This window comes from Symphodus melops, assembly GCF_947650265.1.
Source record: "Symphodus melops genome assembly, chromosome: 2".
Taxonomy (NCBI): domain Eukaryota; kingdom Metazoa; phylum Chordata; class Actinopteri; order Labriformes; family Labridae; genus Symphodus; species Symphodus melops.
Genome location: NC_136692.1, coordinates 14,761,132 through 14,784,176, shown reverse-complemented (window position 1 = coordinate 14,784,176; position 23,045 = coordinate 14,761,132). Strand labels below are relative to the sequence as shown.

The 23,045-nt window shown below is 43.3% G+C and overlaps 1 protein-coding gene across 1 annotated transcript; it reads right to left on the bottom strand.

Annotated features, from left to right (window-relative positions):
• Positions 1-3,548: 3,548 nt before the first annotated feature.
• Positions 3,549-21,002, bottom strand: LOC306820392 (beta-1,3-galactosyltransferase 5-like). The gene is made up of 2 exons (XM_079338214.1): positions 20,634-21,002; positions 3,549-4,745 (listed from the first exon to the last, which is right to left on the bottom strand). The coding sequence occupies exons 1-2, from the start codon at positions 20,852-20,854 to the stop codon at positions 3,566-3,568; spliced, it is 1,401 nt and encodes a 466-aa protein (XP_079194340.1). The 5' UTR covers positions 20,855-21,002; the 3' UTR covers positions 3,549-3,565.
• Between the last annotated feature and the right edge of the window lie 2,043 nt (positions 21,003-23,045).

Below are 23,045 nucleotides of genomic sequence, written 5' to 3'. Positions count from 1 at the left end.
CAGATGTTGCTGTTACTGAGGAGGAGTTTTGTGGTAAGTTTATAATTACAGACCTCAATAAAACCATCTCTTTAGATTTTAAATTTTATTCGAACTTGGTTTCTGAGTTGTTGCTTTTTAAACTTTAGTAATACCTAAAATGTTTTATTGGTAATTAATTTAACACAGGTATTTACATTACATACCCTGTCAGGTAAACAAGTGTATAACCTAAAGTACTTTCATACTGATTAAAACACATGACATGTAACCACATAATGTTGTTGTTAAAATAGCCTTTAATCAAATATTTAGTTGGTTTTCTTTTCTGCATCAGACTTCTCTACAAAGTGTCTGCCAAACAAAGATCATTGTATGGTCAACATGGTTTTAAATATCAAATATCAGTAGGCGTCACCAAACAACAAATGGCAAGTCATGACTGCAACCTGATGCCTTCCGATGTTACAAACAAAAGAGGGAAAGAAAAACACTCCCTGCTTTAAAGTTAACTGATAACCGTCAAGTATGTTCATTTTCTCAGTGTCTCGATAAATTTTCCACTTTTTCTTAACAGAGATATTACTTTTAGGTACAGACTCCGATAATACCAAACTCACAAGCAGACAAGGTCCATACTTCTGTCTCATTACTCATCTTGGCGTTTTATTTGATCAAAATCTCACTTTGAGCTGCCGTATCAAGTCAGACAGACAGTCATGCTTTTATTATTATTATTATTATTATTATTATTATTATTATCATTATTATCATTATTATTATATTAACCCTCCTGTAATGTTTGTTTGTCACAGACAGCAATAATCTTCCTGGGTCTATTTGACCGGTGCAGGTTTACATCAAAAAGTTGTCAGAAATCCAACAAAATCCTAACAAATGTGTTTGCACCTCATTACTTACACCAATAACAACGATGATAATCAAAAAGGTGTGCAATGGTTTTATTCACCTCTCACAGACCATGGTTCTGTTAGGATAATCCACCCGTTTGTCATAACACACATTCAAACTATTTAAATTGGAAATCCTTGATTTAAACACATTAGTTTTACATAACCTTCATTCCTTTCAGTTTTATTTTATTTTTTTACAAACTTTTTTTCATGGGGTGACAATAAAGAGAAATAATACACTTCTTATGTTCAAGGTTAAACTGACCCATTCTCTTAAAAGCAAGTTAAAGGAGTCAAAAGAATTTGTAATGAAGGGAAACTTGATTTATGCTATGTTAACAATGTTTAGAACAAGAAATAATAATAAAAACAATCTATCTTTAAACAACTACACAGCACACAAGTCACATGAATTTTGCATGTCCAACATGAATTGCTCGTCGAGATTCTACTCTGAGACTCCTCCAACCAGGTTTCCTGCATGTTCAATGCAAAGCTAGAATTTGCATCACGTAAATGCTTCCCATTTCTTACTGGTTTAGAAGGCATGTCTCGTCTAAATGAGGAACTACCTCTAAAACCGCAAACCAATCCACTGTGCAGACATTTACATCTTATACGGTAGTGGAAGCCTCTCTACCCACTTGTCCCACATTGCCTGATAGCTGCCAACTTGTCTCTCTCCCGTTTTTTTTACATGGATTTTTAAACTTTAAAAAGGGTCGATTTGACCTGCAGCCTAACAGGATTGGTTTGCCTTTTAATGAAAACACAAAAACATACAGTATTACCAAGGCCAGACAGCAACAGGCCATTGTCAACACACTCCAACACTTCATATTCATCTACAGTGCACCAAGCATCAGAAATCCTCTATAAAACCCTTTAAAATGTTCTTGAAAACATCCAAAATCTGTGATGATCTCATCTACTGCAACCAGATACATTTTAGTGACACTCCATTGGAAAACTGGCAACTGAAGATAAAAGTAAACTTCCAGCCTCATACCTCTGAACCACTCCTGACCTGAGACATTCCCTGGAAGACACAGCTTTTCACAGGAGTGTTATGATGGCATAATCTGCCCAATTCAAACTTGCAGTATTTTCTAAGATAAACATCAGACCAAACACCATCCTTAAACTTAAACTATAAGGGATGATAATAAATTATTAAAATGTTGTAAGAAGCCAGGTGATATTGGCCCACATTGAAAAGACATCATTTTGTGTGATTTCACTCTCTGCTGGCTTGTGCATGCAGTCAGTTCTGTTCCTTTTGTTTTTTCATAAAAAATAAATAAATACATTAACGACCTACGTATAAAAAAAGCTAGCAATACACTATAATAAGACACTTTTATGATTTAAGGAAACAGTGGCAACAGTTAATAAAAGCCAAACTAAAGGCCTCTTCGATTTGTGTGCTTACCAAGTTGGAGAAACACAACTTAGATGCTTGGTTAATCATTTTCAAAAACTGATGATTTTGAAAGCAGCCTTCCCTCATTGCTCCTTCTACACCCACCCTCTCCTTTTTGTGCTCCTTCAACAGCCACACCCTTCACTTACATGCAAGTCCTGTTGCCCCAAGGTGGAGGTCTTTATGTTCCAGATCGATCTGCAGCCATGTCTCCCTGTAGCGATGGTAGTCTTCCATCATGGATCTGCGCTTATCCACCAGCTCCTTGGAAGCTTTAGACTGGCTCAGACAATCCTTCTGCTCAAAGATCTTTGAGTACTTCTTTAGAACCTTCTTTATCAACTTTATTTGATATGAGCTGAGCAGGGTGGGAGGTCTGGGTCTTCAGAGCAACTGACAGAACCAGTGGAGAAAATGCCAAACCCTGCCTTTTAACTGATCCGAATAGGTAACTGATCTAAACATTAAAAGATTTGTGCATCTGTCCATGAAGCTTTACATCGGTTAAAATACACAAACAAGTCGATGGCACATGTCATCTTGCATTTCTGCAAAGGTACAGATTACCAGACATTTTGCATTCCACTATAGTTGGATATAAGATTAGGACAAACAAGAAATGTTCGGCAATTATGATCCCTGAATGTCATGTCGACATATCCACGATCACAGGGAAACAATGAAATGAGAAAAAAAGTATTTCTACAATGATCATTTCTACTGTTGCATTCACTTTTAATATTTTACAACAAAAGCACTGATCTCCTATCTCAGCAGATGCACAAAACCGTGTTATTCACTGCTTTCCCATTTCTTCTTTAGTTTTAATTTGTGCTTGTTGTGATTAAAATAGTGTTTTGAGTGTTAGCAGGATTTTTTAAAGTCCATGAGGAGAGATGTACAGAAGACAGAAGATTTGTGTTATTAACAACAAATGTTCATACTTAATTCAAATAAATATAATTCATTGCTTCCTTCATATAGCATTAAAATACCCTGCATTAAATCAAAATCTGTATTCAGACACAAAATAATCATGTTTTCATACAAGAGGCCTGCACATCAAAATATCTCCCTAGAGTAACATGAGTGCTCAAAACTCCACAAAAGTAGGGATTATAAATATGACAACAGCCTGAACTTTACACCAGAACAGTAGGAATCTATTAATTAATTAACTTCCCATTTCCCTTACATAACCATTTCAACCAAAGTGAGTTCTCAGTGCGTCATTATTATTTATTTTTTTTTAACAAGGAGGCCCTGGTTTCTTTAAGTCTGTCCAGAAATCCACCAGCTGTTTTGAAGACCCGAGAATGTATGTGATGGCCTTAGAGAACGAACAGCGGTTGTACTTTGTGTTATAAGCCATAAACTGGGAGGGATTTGGCGGTGATGTGGGTCCAAGTCCAAGCTTTTTCATGCACATTCCAATATAAGCGTCCTCAATGTTAAAGGGTTTGATTGATTTTGATATCTCCACAAATTTCTTTGGAAGATCATTGGAGAAGACGTATCCCATGCCCAGGGTGTAGGTCGGGTACGTTGATTCTGGATACATCTCTTCAGGGACATACCACTTGGAATTCTTTGCCCGCAGAACTGGCCGATTCCACATGAGCATCCCTGTAAGGTAGTTCTGCTTTGGGATGCCTGGCTTCTGCAGCATGATCACTAGATTGTCAATGTTTAGAAACATATCTGAATCAATCTTCATGGCATAGGCCGCTGTAGGGCAGCGAGTCGCCAGCCAGTCCATGATAACCATGGTCTTGATGGTTAGATTTCTGTAAGAGTCCTTGAAGTCACTCTGGATAAGGTCTCCATGCTTCATATTCTCCTCTTTGAGCTTTTGCTGCTGCTGCTCGACGTTAGCTTCTCCAGAAGATCCCAGCATGAACAGAGTACGAACCACCTCTCCCTGAACTTTGCGCTCATTGCCCCACGTTTGCCGAATGGCATCACGAGCTGCAACATTATTTGGTGCTACTGGAACCATCAAGACCAGGAAAGGGGTTGGGCTGCTGCATACCTCTGTGTTATCCATAATGAAGTGGTAGTTGCGCGGATAGGCTTGGTGATACTGAGGCCAAGGAGGTGCTTCAGTTGTTGGTACAGTAGTTGATAGGGGAGTTGATAGGGTAGTTGGTTCAGTAGTGGGCAGAGTAGTTGATTCATCAGGTTGTAAGGTAGTAGTGGCAAAGATTTCATCAGGTGTATCTCTGAGATTAGGACGCCGTAGATAAATCTGTCTGGTCCGATTGAAAAACTGATGGTTGTGCTCTGTAGTAAAACTGTCCCACCATGACACAGAGCTTTCAGACACAGTGTAACACAAGACTAAGAGCAGCAAACAAAACAGGAGCAGTAACTTGAACCAGGAGTGGAACACAAGTTTCTTCTGATGACACAGATTCTCACCATGATACCTGAAAACAGAAGAAATACAAATGGAAGGAAAGTGAGAACACAACGGTGGATGAAAACAGGAAGTATAGTGTTGGGTCCAGCCAGGATGGCAAAGTTCAGGCTGTGTATGTTTGGAGAACTACAACAAAAGACTCTTTATCCCAGCATGCCTTGCAGGTACTCCCAGAATGCTTTGCCACACCTAACACAGAGGTGTGAAGTCTGGGAGGTATAAAGCCGGCCATGTCTCATTGTTCTGCCTCTTTCAAACGTTGTCTGCCGACGTCCGAGGATACCCAACTCTGTTCCTGTTTCAACACGCTGCCCTTTGTTTAAAGGTTTGGGCGTGCAGCTAATCCAAAGGCCTTGAAGCACACCGACGTCCGAAATTCCGAGCTTAGATCCTCCACTTGAACGCATCTCAGAAGAAGAGCGTTTTATTTTCTCCCGTATTAAAACGGTATTGAGAGAGACTGTAAGGATTACGTCTCGTTCCGTCCTTTAAAGAAAGGACACCCACGGAGATCACCTCGCTCGACGGAGGACACGACGGCCCTGCTCACCCTCTGGGACGCGCCGCCATCACCAAACAACTGCAGAAAGGCTGCTCCAGGACCTCTTTTCTTCTCATCAACCGTGGACAAAGCGGTTCCAAGTGAGGCTTAGCTAGGTCTGGGCAGTTAGATATAGAGAGTGTGTTTAATAACTGAGTTATTATTGTGAAACGGTGATAATATTTGCTTGGTGTTTGACCACTGTGTCTTAGATTTTACCAGAGTAAAATCCCCTTTGTTCTCTTTGTTTGACCACTGTGTCTTAGATTTTACCAGAGTAAAATCTCTTTTGTTCTCCTTATTTGTGCCGCTGTGTCCCGTGTGTTTATCTGTGAACTCCCGCGTCATAACCGAGTAATAGACTCACTATCAGAAAGACTAGTGTGAACGCCGTCTGATACAAACCCGGCCGCTGGTTTCTGTTAGCGAAGTAAGCTATGCTCTGAGTTGTGGTGAGCTCCAGTCCGAGATTGAGCTGTCGAGGTGCGTTGTTTTCTCTCGCTCTCTCGCCTTTACACACACACCTTTCGGTAGACGCACACACATAGAGACCTGTGGCTTTCCAGACGCTGCAGAAACGTAGATCACGTTCTGTGTCCGCCATCACGTGACCACGTGTGGTCGCTACCATTTCGTCTGTCTCTGTCTGTCTGTCCCCCCCCCCTTTTCTCTCTCTCTCTCTCTCACACACACACACACACACACACACACATGTGCCACGCTTGTTTGTTTTGTTTGTTACTTGTAGTTTGGCTTATGATGGTTGTTTGTTTGATTGAGTTTCATTGATTAACTTGATGTTGCTTTGTTAAATAAATTCTATTATATTTTACAAAGTCGTTGTTTGTGATCACTGTGAATTTGCTTTGTGACTTAGGCTGGGTGAAAGGGCTTTGTGTTCGGATTTCACACCTTCAATTAAATACAGATTATTAACTATTAATGATATTGGTATTTAATTAAATAATTTGAGACTGATATTGGTAATATTTTGGTTGTTCCCTGTTTACAGGGTGGTGCCCCGAGGTTTATTAAACGCAGTTTAATAACAATTATTGATTTAGATTAATAATTAAATAAACTTAATTATTAATTTATTTTGACAATCAAATTTTACTTCATAAAACCCAACATAGCAGTTGGTCAGGTATTCGCTCCTGAAAATTCCCAACATAATGATGCATCCCGTGTGAGGCCCTTAATAAACCAGCTTTGTTACATTGTTTGTTCACAGTGATCCAAACTTTTTAATCCTGAAGTGATTCTTCTAAGGAAATTCTCTTTTCTTTGGGAGATTACTTTTTGTTGTTTTTAAAGCAAAGCAAACATCAAGTTGTGTGTTAGTTGTGCTGCTGCGTGTTGACGAGTGAGTAGTTTAATAATTTTTTGTGTGCTTATTGTTGTTGGAGACAACAAGTTAGCCATTTGCTCAGTCAGGAGTGTAACTTTAAAATTGTTACAGAGCCAGCTGCCTGAGAGGTGTGTCTTCCCCCAATCCTCAAAAGGACTTGAGGTGTGAATGTTCGCACCTAGCTGCCAGGACAGACTGCACTGATCCGGTTTAGAACCGTAGGTCAGAATTGCCTCCTGCTGACTTTTTATCTTGCAGCTTCACAAACAGTAATCCACTAAGGTATTCTGTTTTACCACATCAACATTAACATTAACATGGGTACCAAAACTTCTTGTGAGCCAGGAGCTAAGACTCCTTTTGGATCAGACCACCACACATCACCAAAAGAAACTGTTGCTGGTCTGACGCAGCTCTCCTTAGAGGGGATTGCCAACCTGATCAGCTATTTCATTAGCATTTGTAAGGACACCTTGAGAAAGGTAGGTGACCAGGCCAACCCCCGAGCCAAGATCACCCCCAACAAAGACAGAATGTCTGCGAAAGACATTCAGCAGTCAGGGACCAAGGCCCCCTGTGGATCACACAATCCACCCCCTCAGGTTGGAGTTGCAGGTTTAAACCACGTCCCTTTAAAGGTCAACAGTCTGAACTCCTCCACCCTCAGCACAGGCGAAGATAAATTAAATGAGTCGGTTGAGTATATGACTCATCGAACAGGGAAACCACAGTACACATCTTCGAATGTTCTCGGCCAACTTCTCCTCCCTTTTCAGCGCAAATCATATTTGCAGCAAAAGAGACACCAGGCACAGCTCGCCCAGGTGCAAGAAGATAACCAGATCCTAAAGGACGGCTTCAAAAGGATGCAGGACCGACTTAAGACCTTGCAAGTCGAATGCAAGGCCCTGCAGGAGGAGAATAAAATACTGCAAGAAAGCTGCAGGTTAGCCAGACGAATGAAAGAAAGTGTCATGGTACCCGGAATTCAGGAGGAGCAGGTACGCACCGCAGCCCCCACGCCAGCTGAGGAAGCCCTACACAAGGGATGGGATACTGAACCAGATCCCTGGAGGAAGGAGACAGACATGTTGGACGACCAGAGGACTTATGAGTCTTCAGACGACTCGGGCAACTCCCACCAGGCTGTAACTCATGGTCTATGGACCAGACAGAGTGTCAGTGCTTCAATGGAGACACTCCAGCCAGAGGTCCAATCCCTGCAGGAAGAGAACAAATCTCTTCGTCAGCACCTACGAACTGCCAAGCAGAAGGTGTTAGACGCCTTTGAATTAATTAAGGGAGCACAGGTAAGCATAGAGCAAGCCACGTCGTCAGGATATGACTCTGATCGTGCACCAAGCCCCTTAGAAGATCAAACGCCCCTGCTGAAAAAGCTCAGTAGAAAACCGAGCAGCCAGGATAGTCTAATGACTGAACAAAGTCTTGTTCCCCCTGTTAATCCTGAACAGAAAGACTTTGACTGTAGAGCCCCTCCCTTTGAGAAAACGCTCCGGTATATTGACAGCTGTCACACCTTTTCACACCTTCACAGGTTTGAATCACCCCATGGGAAGGGGGGTGACATCTCAGCCCCCTCAGGCAGAGATTACAGCAGGCCCTCTCCTACTACCTGCAGGTTCCCACACATACACCCTGAGCGTCACAAAGGTGACGTAGCACTTGAAGGCAACGAATTGCCTCGTGCTATGAAGCAGTCCAAGAGACCACGTCACCGGCAGAGAAGACGACAGAGCCAGGGGGGTGAAGGGTTGAGCCAGCCGTAGGGTAGGTTCCAGCCTGAGGAGTCAATCACTGACAGACCTGAACAGAACTCTCGGGATGACCGAAGCCTAAGACAGAAGGGTAGGTATAACCAGAGTTCCCAAGAGGAACTCTCGGGATGACCGAAGCCTAAGTCAGAAGGGTAGGTATAACCAGAGTTCCCAAGAGCTTCATAAGGAAGCAGGTCTCGGCAGTGAAATGACTAGCACAATTCCGAGGGGGGTGATAGATGGGGTAAGACAGTGGCAGGCCTCCAGCCCTTACAAAGAACCAGGTTCTGACTCCACATTGGGGAGGCGTGAGTAGCTCCCATTTCAAAATCCAGTAACTCTACTCACGCTTTTGTTGTTGTTGTTTTGTTTTGTTTTGTGGCCTCACACCCATAGTGAGACTCTACATGTACATGTACATTACGCACTGACATGCCACAAACACACACAGGCTTTCTCCTGCCCAGTCAAGGAGTTAGCCCACACATCTACACATGAAACTCTTCTCTTTCTCTCTTCCTCTTGTTTGTTTGTTTCATGTGTTTTGTCCAAGAATGCACCTTGAGCAGCAATGCTTCGCTAATGTCTGATTATGTTTTGATGTTTAGCGTTAGACATAGTTAGACAGTCTGCCCAGACTTTGCCTCAATGTCTGCCCAGACCAAATGCCTCTTGAATTTATGGACTGTTTGCCAAATTAACTTTTGTACAAGTATCTCCAAAGCACGTGGACTGGTGGCCCATAGTGCCCTGAAGACCATGACCTGCATCCCGCTCTTCAGGCCAGGGGGGATGTTGGGTCCAGCCAGGATGGCAAAGTTCAGGCTGTGTATGTTTGGAGAACTACAACAAAAGACTCTTTATCCCAGCATGCCTTGCAGGTACTCCCAGAATGCTTTGCCACACCTAACACAGAGGTGTGAAGTCTGGGAGGTATAAAGCCGGCCATGTCTCATTGTTCTGCCTCTTTCAAACGTTGTCTGCCGACGTCCGAGGATACCCAACTCTGTTCCTGTTTCAACACGCTGCCCTTTGTTTAAAGGTTTGGGCGTGCAGCTAATCCAAAGGCCTTGAAGCACACCGACGTCCGAAATTCCGAGCTTAGATCCTCCACTTGAACGCATCTCAGAAGAAGAGCGTTTTATTTTCTCCCGTATTAAAACGGTATTGAGAGAGACTGTAAGGATTACGTCTCGTTCCGTCCTTTAAAGAAAGGACACCCACGGAGATCACCTCGCTCGACGGAGGACACGACGGCCCTGCTCACCCTCTGGGACGCGCCGCCATCACCAAACAACTGCAGAAAGGCTGCTCCAGGACCTCTTTTCTTCTCATCAACCGTGGACAAAGCGGTTCCAAGTGAGGCTTAGCTAGGTCTGGGCAGTTAGATATAGAGAGTGTGTTTAATAACTGAGTTATTATTGTGAAACGGTGATAATATTTGCTTGTTGTTTGACCACTGTGTCTTAGATTTTACCAGAGTAAAATCTCCTTTGTTCTCTTTGTTTGACCACTGTGTCTTAGATTTTACCAGAGTAAAATCTCTTTTGTTCTCCTTATTTGTGCCGCTGTGTCCCGTGTGTTTATCTGTGAACTCCCGCGTCATAACCGAGTAATAGACTCACTATCAGAAAGACTAGTGTGAACGCCGTCTGATACAAACCCGGCCGCTGGTTTCTGTTAGCGAAGTAAGCTATGCTCTGAGTTGTGGTGAGCTCCAGTCCGAGATTGAGCTGTCGAGGTGCGTTGTTTTCTCTCGCTCTCTCGCCTTTACACACACACCTTTCGGTAGACGCACACACATAGAGACCTGTGGCTTTCCAGACGCTGCAGAAACGTAGATCACGTTCTGTGTCCGCCATCACGTGACCACGTGTGGTCGCTACCATTTCGTCTGTCTCTGTCTGTCTGTCCCCCCCCCCTTTTCTCTCTCTCTCTCTCTCACACACACACACACACACACACACACATGTGCCACGCTTGTTTGTTTTGTTTGTTACTTGTAGTTTGGCTTATGATGGTTGTTTGTTTGATTGAGTTTCATTGATTAACTTGATGTTGCTTTGTTAAATAAATTCTATTATATTTTACAAAGTCGTTGTTTGTGATCACTGTGAATTTGCTTTGTGACTTAGGCTGGGTGAAAGGGCTTTGTGTTCGGATTTCACACCTTCAATTAAATACAGATTATTAACTATTAATGATATTGGTATTTAATTAAATAATTTGAGACTGATATTGGTAATATTTTGGTTGTTCCCTGTTTACAGGGTGGTGCCCCGAGGTTTATTAAACGCAGTTTAATAACAATTATTGATTTAGATTAATAATTAAATAAACTTAATTATTAATTTATTTTGACAATCAAATTTTACTTCATAAAACCCAACATAGCAGTTGGTCAGGTATTCGCTCCTGAAAATTCCCAACATAATGATGCATCCCGTGTGAGGCCCTTAATAAACCAGCTTTGTTACATTGTTTGTTCACAGTGATCCAAACTTTTTAATCCTGAAGTGATTCTTCTAAGGAAATTCTCTTTTCTTTGGGAGATTACTTTTTGTTGTTTTTAAAGCAAAGCAAACATCAAGTTGTGTGTTAGTTGTGCTGCTGCGTGTTGACGAGTGAGTAGTTTAATAATTTTTTGTGTGCTTATTGTTGTTGGAGACAACAAGTTAGCCATTTGCTCAGTCAGGAGTGTAACTTTAAAATTGTTACAGAGCCAGCTGCCTGAGAGGTGTGTCTTCCCCCAATCCTCAAAAGGACTTGAGGTGTGAATGTTCGCACCTAGCTGCCAGGACAGACTGCACTGATCCGGTTTAGAACCGTAGGTCAGAATTGCCTCCTGCTGACTTTTTATCTTGCAGCTTCACAAACAGTAATCCACTAAGGTATTCTGTTTTACCACATCAACATTAACATTAACATGGGTACCAAAACTTCTTGTGAGCCAGGAGCTAAGACTCCTTTTGGATCAGACCACCACACATCACCAAAAGAAACTGTTGCTGGTCTGACGCAGCTCTCCTTAGAGGGGATTGCCAACCTGATCAGCTATTTCATTAGCATTTGTAAGGACACCTTGAGAAAGGTAGGTGACCAGGCCAACCCCCGAGCCAAGATCACCCCCAACAAAGACAGAATGTCTGCGAAAGACATTCAGCAGTCAGGGACCAAGGCCCCCTGTGGATCACACAATCCACCCCCTCAGGTTGGAGTTGCAGGTTTAAACCACGTCCCTTTAAAGGTCAACAGTCTGAACTCCTCCACCCTCAGCACAGGCGAAGATAAATTAAATGAGTCGGTTGAGTATATGACTCATCGAACAGGGAAACCACAGTACACATCTTCGAATGTTCTCGGCCAACTTCTCCTCCCTTTTCAGCGCAAATCATATTTGCAGCAAAAGAGACACCAGGCACAGCTCGCCCAGGTGCAAGAAGATAACCAGATCCTAAAGGACGGCTTCAAAAGGATGCAGGACCGACTTAAGACCTTGCAAGTCGAATGCAAGGCCCTGCAGGAGGAGAATAAAATACTGCAAGAAAGCTGCAGGTTAGCCAGACGAATGAAAGAAAGTGTCATGGTACCCGGAATTCAGGAGGAGCAGGTACGCACCGCAGCCCCCACGCCAGCTGAGGAAGCCCTACACAAGGGATGGGATACTGAACCAGATCCCTGGAGGAAGGAGACAGACATGTTGGACGACCAGAGGACTTATGAGTCTTCAGACGACTCGGGCAACTCCCACCAGGCTGTAACTCATGGTCTATGGACCAGACAGAGTGTCAGTGCTTCAATGGAGACACTCCAGCCAGAGGTCCAATCCCTGCAGGAAGAGAACAAATCTCTTCGTCAGCACCTACGAACTGCCAAGCAGAAGGTGTTAGACGCCTTTGAATTAATTAAGGGAGCACAGGTAAGCATAGAGCAAGCCACGTCGTCAGGATATGACTCTGATCGTGCACCAAGCCCCTTAGAAGATCAAACGCCCCTGCTGAAAAAGCTCAGTAGAAAACCGAGCAGCCAGGATAGTCTAATGACTGAACAAAGTCTTGTTCCCCCTGTTAATCCTGAACAGAAAGACTTTGACTGTAGAGCCCCTCCCTTTGAGAAAACGCTCCGGTATATTGACAGCTGTCACACCTTTTCACACCTTCACAGGTTTGAATCACCCCATGGGAAGGGGGGTGACATCTCAGCCCCCTCAGGCAGAGATTACAGCAGGCCCTCTCCTACTACCTGCAGGTTCCCACACATACACCCTGAGCGTCACAAAGGTGACGTAGCACTTGAAGGCAACGAATTGCCTCGTGCTATGAAGCAGTCCAAGAGACCACGTCACCGGCAGAGAAGACGACAGAGCCAGGGGGGTGAAGGGTTGAGCCAGCCGTAGGGTAGGTTCCAGCCTGAGGAGTCAATCACTGACAGACCTGAACAGAACTCTCGGGATGACCGAAGCCTAAGACAGAAGGGTAGGTATAACCAGAGTTCCCAAGAGGAACTCTCGGGATGACCGAAGCCTAAGTCAGAAGGGTAGGTATAACCAGAGTTCCCAAGAGCTTCATAAGGAAGCAGGTCTCGGCAGTGAAATGACTAGCACAATTCCGAGGGGGGTGATAGATGGGGTAAGACAGTGGCAGGCCTCCAGCCCTTACAAAGAACCAGGTTCTGACTCCACATTGGGGAGGCGTGAGTAGCTCCCATTTCAAAATCCAGTAACTCTACTCACGCTTTTGTTGTTGTTGTTTTGTTTTGTTTTGTGGCCTCACACCCATAGTGAGACTCTACATGTACATGTACATTACGCACTGACATGCCACAAACACACACAGGCTTTCTCCTGCCCAGTCAAGGAGTTAGCCCACACATCTACACATGAAACTCTTCTCTTTCTCTCTTCCTCTTGTTTGTTTGTTTCATGTGTTTTGTCCAAGAATGCACCTTGAGCAGCAATGCTTCGCTAATGTCTGATTATGTTTTGATGTTTAGCGTTAGACATAGTTAGACAGTCTGCCCAGACTTTGCCTCAATGTCTGCCCAGACCAAATGCCTCTTGAATTTATGGACTGTTTGCCAAATTAACTTTTGTACAAGTATCTCCAAAGCACGTGGACTGGTGGCCCATAGTGCCCTGAAGACCATGACCTGCATCCCGCTCTTCAGGCCAGGGGGGATGTTGGGTCCAGCCAGGATGGCAAAGTTCAGGCTGTGTATGTTTGGAGAACTACAACAAAAGACTCTTTATCCCAGCATGCCTTGCAGGTACTCCCAGAATGCTTTGCCACACCTAACACAGAGGTGTGAAGTCTGGGAGGTATAAAGCCGGCCATGTCTCATTGTTCTGCCTCTTTCAAACGTTGTCTGCCGACGTCCGAGGATACCCAACTCTGTTCCTGTTTCAACACGCTGCCCTTTGTTTAAAGGTTTGGGCGTGCAGCTAATCCAAAGGCCTTGAAGCACACCGACGTCCGAAATTCCGAGCTTAGATCCTCCACTTGAACGCATCTCAGAAGAAGAGCGTTTTATTTTCTCCCGTATTAAAACGGTATTGAGAGAGACTGTAAGGATTACGTCTCGTTCCGTCCTTTAAAGAAAGGACACCCACGGAGATCACCTCGCTCGACGGAGGACACGACGGCCCTGCTCACCCTCTGGGACGCGCCGCCATCACCAAACAACTGCAGAAAGGCTGCTCCAGGACCTCTTTTCTTCTCATCAACCGTGGACAAAGCGGTTCCAAGTGAGGCTTAGCTAGGTCTGGGCAGTTAGATATAGAGAGTGTGTTTAATAACTGAGTTATTATTGTGAAACGGTGATAATATTTGCTTGTTGTTTGACCACTGTGTCTTAGATTTTACCAGAGTAAAATCTCCTTTGTTCTCTTTGTTTGACCACTGTGTCTTAGATTTTACCTGAGTAAAATCTCTTTTGTTCTCCTTATTTGTGCCGCTGTGTCCCGTGTGTTTATCTGTGAACTCCCGCGTCATAACCGAGTAATAGACTCACTATCAGAAAGACTAGTGTGAACGCCGTCTGATACAAACCCGGCCGCTGGTTTCTGTTAGCGAAGTAAGCTATGCTCTGAGTTGTGGTGAGCTCCAGTCCGAGATTGAGCTGTCGAGGTGCGTTGTTTTCTCTCGCTCTCTCGCCTTTACACACACACCTTTCGGTAGACGCACACACATAGAGACCTGTGGCTTTCCAGACGCTGCAGAAACGTAGATCACGTTCTGTGTCCGCCATCACGTGACCACGTGTGGTCGCTACCATTTCGTCTGTCTCTGTCTGTCTGTCCCCCCCCCCTTTTCTCTCTCTCTCTCTCTCACACACACACACACACACACACACACATGTGCCACGCTTGTTTGTTTTGTTTGTTACTTGTAGTTTGGCTTATGATGGTTGTTTGTTTGATTGAGTTTCATTGATTAACTTGATGTTGCTTTGTTAAATAAATTCTATTATATTTTACAAAGTCGTTGTTTGTGATCACTGTGAATTTGCTTTGTGACTTAGGCTGGGTGAAAGGGCTTTGTGTTCGGATTTCACACCTTCAATTAAATACAGATTATTAACTATTAATGATATTGGTATTTAATTAAATAATTTGAGACTGATATTGGTAATATTTTGGTTGTTCCCTGTTTACAGGGTGGTGCCCCGAGGTTTATTAAACGCAGTTTAATAACAATTATTGATTTAGATTAATAATTAAATAAACTTAATTATTAATTTATTTTGACAATCAAATTTTACTTCATAAAACCCAACATAGCAGTTGGTCAGGTATTCGCTCCTGAAAATTCCCAACATAATGATGCATCCCGTGTGAGGCCCTTAATAAACCAGCTTTGTTACATTGTTTGTTCACAGTGATCCAAACTTTTTAATCCTGAAGTGATTCTTCTAAGGAAATTCTCTTTTCTTTGGGAGATTACTTTTTGTTGTTTTTAAAGCAAAGCAAACATCAAGTTGTGTGTTAGTTGTGCTGCTGCGTGTTGACGAGTGAGTAGTTTAATAATTTTTTGTGTGCTTATTGTTGTTGGAGACAACAAGTTAGCCATTTGCTCAGTCAGGAGTGTAACTTTAAAATTGTTACAGAGCCAGCTGCCTGAGAGGTGTGTCTTCCCCCAATCCTCAAAAGGACTTGAGGTGTGAATGTTCGCACCTAGCTGCCAGGACAGACTGCACTGATCCGGTTTAGAACCGTAGGTCAGAATTGCCTCCTGCTGACTTTTTATCTTGCAGCTTCACAAACAGTAATCCACTAAGGTATTCTGTTTTACCACATCAACATTAACATTAACATGGGTACCAAAACTTCTTGTGAGCCAGGAGCTAAGACTCCTTTTGGATCAGACCACCACACATCACCAAAAGAAACTGTTGCTGGTCTGACGCAGCTCTCCTTAGAGGGGATTGCCAACCTGATCAGCTATTTCATTAGCATTTGTAAGGACACCTTGAGAAAGGTAGGTGACCAGGCCAACCCCCGAGCCAAGATCACCCCCAACAAAGACAGAATGTCTGCGAAAGACATTCAGCAGTCAGGGACCAAGGCCCCCTGTGGATCACACAATCCACCCCCTCAGGTTGGAGTTGCAGGTTTAAACCACGTCCCTTTAAAGGTCAACAGTCTGAACTCCTCCACCCTCAGCACAGGCGAAGATAAATTAAATGAGTCGGTTGAGTATATGACTCATCGAACAGGGAAACCACAGTACACATCTTCGAATGTTCTCGGCCAACTTCTCCTCCCTTTTCAGCGCAAATCATATTTGCAGCAAAAGAGACACCAGGCACAGCTCGCCCAGGTGCAAGAAGATAACCAGATCCTAAAGGACGGCTTCAAAAGGATGCAGGACCGACTTAAGACCTTGCAAGTCGAATGCAAGGCCCTGCAGGAGGAGAATAAAATACTGCAAGAAAGCTGCAGGTTAGCCAGACGAATGAAAGAAAGTGTCATGGTACCCGGAATTCAGGAGGAGCAGGTACGCACCGCAGCCCCCACGCCAGCTGAGGAAGCCCTACACAAGGGATGGGATACTGAACCAGATCCCTGGAGGAAGGAGACAGACATGTTGGACGACCAGAGGACTTATGAGTCTTCAGACGACTCGGGCAACTCCCACCAGGCTGTAACTCATGGTCTATGGACCAGACAGAGTGTCAGTGCTTCAATGGAGACACTCCAGCCAGAGGTCCAATCCCTGCAGGAAGAGAACAAATCTCTTCGTCAGCACCTACGAACTGCCAAGCAGAAGGTGTTAGACGCCTTTGAATTAATTAAGGGAGCACAGGTAAGCATAGAGCAAGCCACGTCGTCAGGATATGACTCTGATCGTGCACCAAGCCCCTTAGAAGATCAAACGCCCCTGCTGAAAAAGCTCAGTAGAAAACCGAGCAGCCAGGATAGTCTAATGACTGAACAAAGTCTTGTTCCCCCTGTTAATCCTGAACAGAAAGACTTTGACTGTAGAGCCCCTCCCTTTGAGAAAACGCTCCGGTATATTGACAGCTGTCACACCTTTTCACACCTTCACAGGTTTGAATCACCCCATGGGAAGGGGGGTGACATCTCAGCCCCCTCAGGCAGAGATTACAGCAGGCCCTCTCCTACTACCTGCAGGTTCCCACACATACACCCTGAGCGTCACAAAGGTGACGTAGCACTTGAAGGCAACGAATTGCCTCGTGCTATGAAGCAGTCCAAGAGACCACGTCACCGGCAGAGAAGACGACAGAGCCAGGGGGGTGAAGGGTTGAGCCAGCCGTAGGGTAGGTTCCAGCCTGAGGAGTCAATCACTGACAGACCTGAACAGAACTCTCGGGATGACCGAAGCCTAAGACAGAAGGGTAGGTATAACCAGAGTTCCCAAGAGGAACTCTCGGGATGACCGAAGCCTAAGTCAGAAGGGTAGGTATAACCAGAGTTCCCAAGAGCTTCATAAGGAAGCAGGTCTCGGCAGTGAAATGACTAGCACAATTCCGAGGGGGGTGATAGATGGGGTAAGACAGTGGCAGGCCTCCAGCCCTTACAAAGAACCAGGTTCTGACTCCACATTGGGGAGGCGTGAGTAGCTCCCATTTCAAAATCCAGTAACTCTACTCACGCTTTTGTTGTTGTTGTTTTGTTTTGTTTTGTGGCCTCACACCCATAGTGAGACTCTACATGTACATGTACATTACGCACTGACATGCCACAAACACACACAGGCTTTCTCCTGCCCAGTCAAGGAGTTAGCCCACACATCTACACATGAAACTCTTCTCTTTCTCTCTTCCTCTTGTTTGTTTGTTTCATGTGTTTTGTCCAAGAATGCACCTTGAGCAGCAATGCTTCGCTAATGTCTGATTATGTTTTGATGTTTAGCGTTAGACATAGTTAGACAGTCTGCCCAGACTTTGCCTCAATGTCTGCCCAGACCAAATGCCTCTTGAATTTATGGACTGTTTGCCAAATTAACTTTTGTACAAGTATCTCCAAAGCACGTGGACTGGTGGCCCATAGTGCCCTGAAGACCATGACCTGCATCCCGCTCTTCAGGCCAGGGGGGATGTTGGGTCCAGCCAGGATGGCAAAGTTCAGGCTGTGTATGTTTGGAGAACTACAACAAAAGACTCTTTATCCCAGCATGCCTTGCAGGTACTCCCAGAATGCTTTGCCACACCTAACACAGAGGTGTGAAGTCTGGGAGGTATAAAGCCGGCCATGTCTCATTGTTCTGCCTCTTTCAAACGTTGTCTGCCGACGTCCGAGGATACCCAACTCTGTTCCTGTTTCAACACGCTGCCCTTTGTTTAAAGGTTTGGGCGTGCAGCTAATCCAAAGGCCTTGAAGCACACCGACGTCCGAAATTCCGAGCTTAGATCCTCCACTTGAACGCATCTCAGAAGAAGAGCGTTTTATTTTCTCCCGTATTAAAACGGTATTGAGAGAGACTGTAAGGATTACGTCTCGTTCCGTCCTTTAAAGAAAGGACACCCACGGAGATCACCTCGCTCGACGGAGGACACGACGGCCCTGCTCACCCTCTGGGACGCGCCGCCATCACCAAACAACTGCAGAAAGGCTGCTCCAGGACCTCTTTTCTTCTCATCAACCGTGGACAAAGCGGTTCCAAGTGAGGCTTAGCTAGGTCTGGGCAGTTAGATATAGAGAGTGTGTTTAATAACTGAGTTATTATTGTGAAACGGTGATAATATTTGCTTGTTGTTTGACCACTGTGTCTTAGATTTTACCAGAGTAAAATCTCCTTTGTTCTCTTTGTTTGACCACTGTGTCTTAGATTTTACCTGAGTAAAATCTCTTTTGTTCTCCTTATTTGTGCCGCTGTGTCCCGTGTGTTTATCTGTTAACTCCCGCGTCATAACCGAGTAATAGACTCACTATCAGAAAGACTAGTGTGAACGCCGTCTGATACAAACCCGGCCGCTGGTTTCTGTTAGCGAAGTAAGCTATGCTCTGAGTTGTGGTGAGCTCCAGTCTGAGATTGAGCTGTTGAGGTGCGTTGTTTTCTCTCGCTCTCTCGCCTTTACACACACACCTTTCGGTAGACGCACACACATAGAGACCTGTGGCTTTCCAGACGCTGCAGAAACGTAGATCACGTTCTGTGTCCGCCATCACGTGACCACGTGTGGTCGCTACCATTTCGTCTGTCTCTGTCTGTCTGTCCCCCCCCCTTTTCTCTCTCTCTCTCTCACACACACACACACACACACACACACACACATGTGCCACGCTTGTTTGTTTTGTTTGTTACTTGTAGTTTGGCTTATGATGGTTGTTTGTTTGATTGAGTTTCATTGATTAACTTGATGTTGCTTTGTTAAATAAATTCTATTATATTTTACAAAGTCGTTGTTTGTGATCACTGTGAAGTTGCTTTGTGACTTAGGCTGGGTGAAAGGGCTTTGTGTTCGGATTTCACACCTTCAATTAAATACAGATTATTAATTATTAATGATATTGGTATTTAATTAAATAATTTGAGACTGATATTGGTAATATTTTGGTTGTTCCCTGTTTACAGGGTGGTGCCCCGAGGTTTATTAAACGCAGTTTAATAACAATTATTGATTTAGATTAATAATTAAATAAACTTAATTATTAATTTATTTTGACAATCAAATTTTACTTCATAAAACCCAACATAGCAGTTGGTCAGGTATTCGCTCCTGAAAATTCCCAACAATAGTGTTGCAATAGAGACATTGATGTAGGTGTTGGCTTCAACTTTTTGGCAAACTGTATAAGTATCCTTTTGCAATAACTCACAGTGAACCAGCACTCAATAGAGCAAAAGATTCAATGATATTTATAGTTATCACTACGGTGCACTTGACATATGGAAAGCAGTAGGGCTATTATATCAATTAAACAACGGCAATAGGCCTAAACAAATTCAAAAACAGCATTAGAGGTGAAAAAGACTGCCACCACAAAAGACATACAAAATAAAATGCTGCATAATATATTGTTATGATGGCCAATATTTTTTTGTACTATTATTCCAATATAAAAATGTAGTCAATGACCTCAAAAGGAACAAGATGATTTTATCTATTAAAAAGGGCATTTAGTCAGAACACAAAATGTAGAAAAGCAAATTCCATGGACTTTTGCATTTATCAGGTACGGTTTTGAGATTGATCTCTCTGCAGTCAAAGTATATAAAATACATCACCGTCAGGAGAAGGCTCCATCGTTTCTTTATGGATTTCCAAAATGTATCTTTATGTAATGTAATGTTTAATAGGGAAATAACGATTTGAGCAAGCCATTAGACCGGCCGCTGTGTTTAGTTAAAATAATTGCGCCTGAATGTAAACATTTCAGGAGAAGAACGCTGATAAAATCTTTAAAGTATAAGAATGATCTAGAGCATCACAGCGGCATGTTTACATGCACTTTTGAGATTTTCGCACTGAAAAGACAAGACTTGTGATCATCCTGACATTGATGCCTACAGAGCTGACGTTAATTTATTGGCTTTGAAAAGGCCGACTTACTGTAGTTTGATTTGCGTTGTTTTAATCAAAATGCACAAAAAAATAAGCCTATAGTCTAAATCTATCGGAGGGGATCAACATGAGACCATGGTGTGGACTAAGTAGTAGCAGGTCATTCTCTGACAGTCAAACAAATGAAGACTGGGCACCTGCTCCAACAAACGCATGCACAACAAAAACTATTAAACAACCTGTGGACTGAAATCTTACTGGTGTGCAGCAGTGATTCCTTCCTCAGTGGGGAAAACCCCAACGACTCTCCGTGATCTCCGAGGTGACGAGGACAGTATGGACAGGAGGACGCCTACCATTGCCTTCTGTGCTCGCCTGAAGCAGACAGCGGACACTAAGAAGGTCCGCCAGGTGAGAGTGATGACTCGGGCAGGGGCGGCACGCTCCGTGGGGATTTCGTGAAACTGCACTAGTGACATTTATGGGATTAAAGTTTGAACTTTTGAAAGAAGTGTGGGCCGCGTGTGTTTACCGCTGACTGTCAGACGCAAACAGAGTAAAAAGGTGAGGTTGTGTAGGGCTACTTAATTGCTGAAATTGAGCGGCACGTGAGAAATGGGTGCGTTTGATGTAGGCTTTGCTACAGCCGATGGATAGAAAGGCACGGGCGGTTGTCTGAAAGGGCTTTGATTATAGACGGCCCTTGTAACAACAAAAAAATAGATTAATAAATATGACGTATAGACTAAAGAGTTCCGGCACTGCAGTTTTAACAGAAGCACAAAATTCACAGACAATAAGCTACTTCTTTTTTTAAATATTTGTTCTAAGTTAAACTGATTGTCACTTCCTGCACCTTTATGTTGTGACTCCCATTAGACCTTTGAGGAAAGTAAAATTTGCCGAGTAAAATATACATCTCTCTGACACTGAAGAACCAGGAGCCTTGGATGTTTGAGAAGATTTATCATGGAATAAACATGAGGCTTAAATAAATAAACGTCAAATAAAAAAAGGATCCAGTTACTGTCGCTTATTGTTTTCTTAATGTGCTGACTTGGAGCTGATGAGTCGGACAGTCAGATAATGGTTTACCTGTTTGAGGCCAGGTCTTATGACCACTATAGAGAATAACCCACATATTGCCTTATAACTGTTATCACCTCTCCAAATGGCAGCAGGTGAGCGTGAACCTGCGTTCACTTCTGTCGGCATAAACGCACATGAGGCTGATAATGTGGACGGGGTGCAACTGGAAAGTAAAGTTGTCCAGGGACATTTTTGCTGAAAATATGCTCCCATAAGTCTCTGTTGATTTGGGTTTTTTTTTTATTTAAAATGCATTATACCATTCGGCTAGGCTTCACAAACAATAAGCTTACATTTTAGACTATAGCCTATACGCCATATATCGTGTGTTATTTCATTTCATCATCTTAAGTGAACCTTTTTTACTGCCAACATCCCTACTGATAACAATAAGAAGCGTTTATTCAATAAAAGCAACTTAAATAAATAAATACATAAATAAATTAATTAGATACAGTGGGAAGTGATGGCGAGTGATCTTTTTGTAAGACAAACACTTAAACAATGATGCTCTGCACAATAATTAACATATTTGTTGTAATTTAGGGATTGGAAGTTCTTACCTTTTCTGCCCATTTCTACCTGAGCCAGTCTCTAGATCCTCCATGATAGCCGTCACACGTTCTTCCTGGACTTCCTCAACTTAGTTTGATTTAGCCATTGATTCAGCATGAAAAGAAAGTATGGTACAGACCTATTGACTTACAATGACATCCGTGTACACGTTAATCTGCCCTGCCCCCTCCTTGAAAATGAGCTATAACGATATGTGTACATTGAATAAGAGAGAGAGAGAGAAAGAAAGAAGGAGAGGGAGGAGGAGGAGGAGGTCGTGTCGCAGACGTTCACACATTCTGTCGCCTTTACACACACACACACACACACACACACACACACACACACACACACACACACACACAAGCGTAAATACAGGCTGAACGCAATGCTAAGAAATAAACAAAAAAATTATTTGTCCCTAACCACAAATTAACATTTATTCCATGGTGTCTTGTGGTGTCTTTAGGAATTTTATTTGAATGTGTTCTGCCTGTGATTAAGAGAGGAGGAAGGGGCTCTAAGCACAGTAATTAAGCAAAAGGGAGGAGACACATTTTTCTTTATGTTGAAACAGGAAAGGCCACACGTTTTTTTTTCTGCAAAACGTGTTTTACATGTTCTTATTTTCACTCGTTGTTTTATAAACATGTTATACCAACTTTAAAAATTAGTTCAATCGTTATGATTGTAAATGGATGACAGGAGCCAGCTGCAGACATTCTTCCCTTTGTCCTATCAGATGATAAATTAGTATATCAATCAGTGTACTCTTTGTAGTCTTTGCTGTTTATCTAACCACATAATACCGTTTTGCTTAATCAATTACTTTTCTTTGCAAATGTAGCCTGACAGCTCTATTTGTCAAGAAGGCAGTGAACCAAACTGTCACTGTTAAGCTGATGTTTTATTTAAATAGTAACACTAGCCTACATGTGTGCTGATCCTGCCATGGCCAAGAAGCAGGATGCTTTCACCACAGTTGTTGACACTAAAGTGAAAATATGTAAGTTATTCTTTTTGGAG

Excerpts from the sequence above, each read along its gene's own strand:
- LOC306820392 (XM_079338214.1), bottom strand. The coding sequence starts at position 20,854 with ATGTCACTAGTGCAGTTTCACGAAATCCCCACGGAGCGTGCCGCCCCT. Across the intron at positions 4,746-20,633 it reads GGAATCACTGCTGCACACCA|GTATCATGGTGAGAATCTGT; the intron begins GTAAGATTTCAG and ends TTCTGTTTTCAG.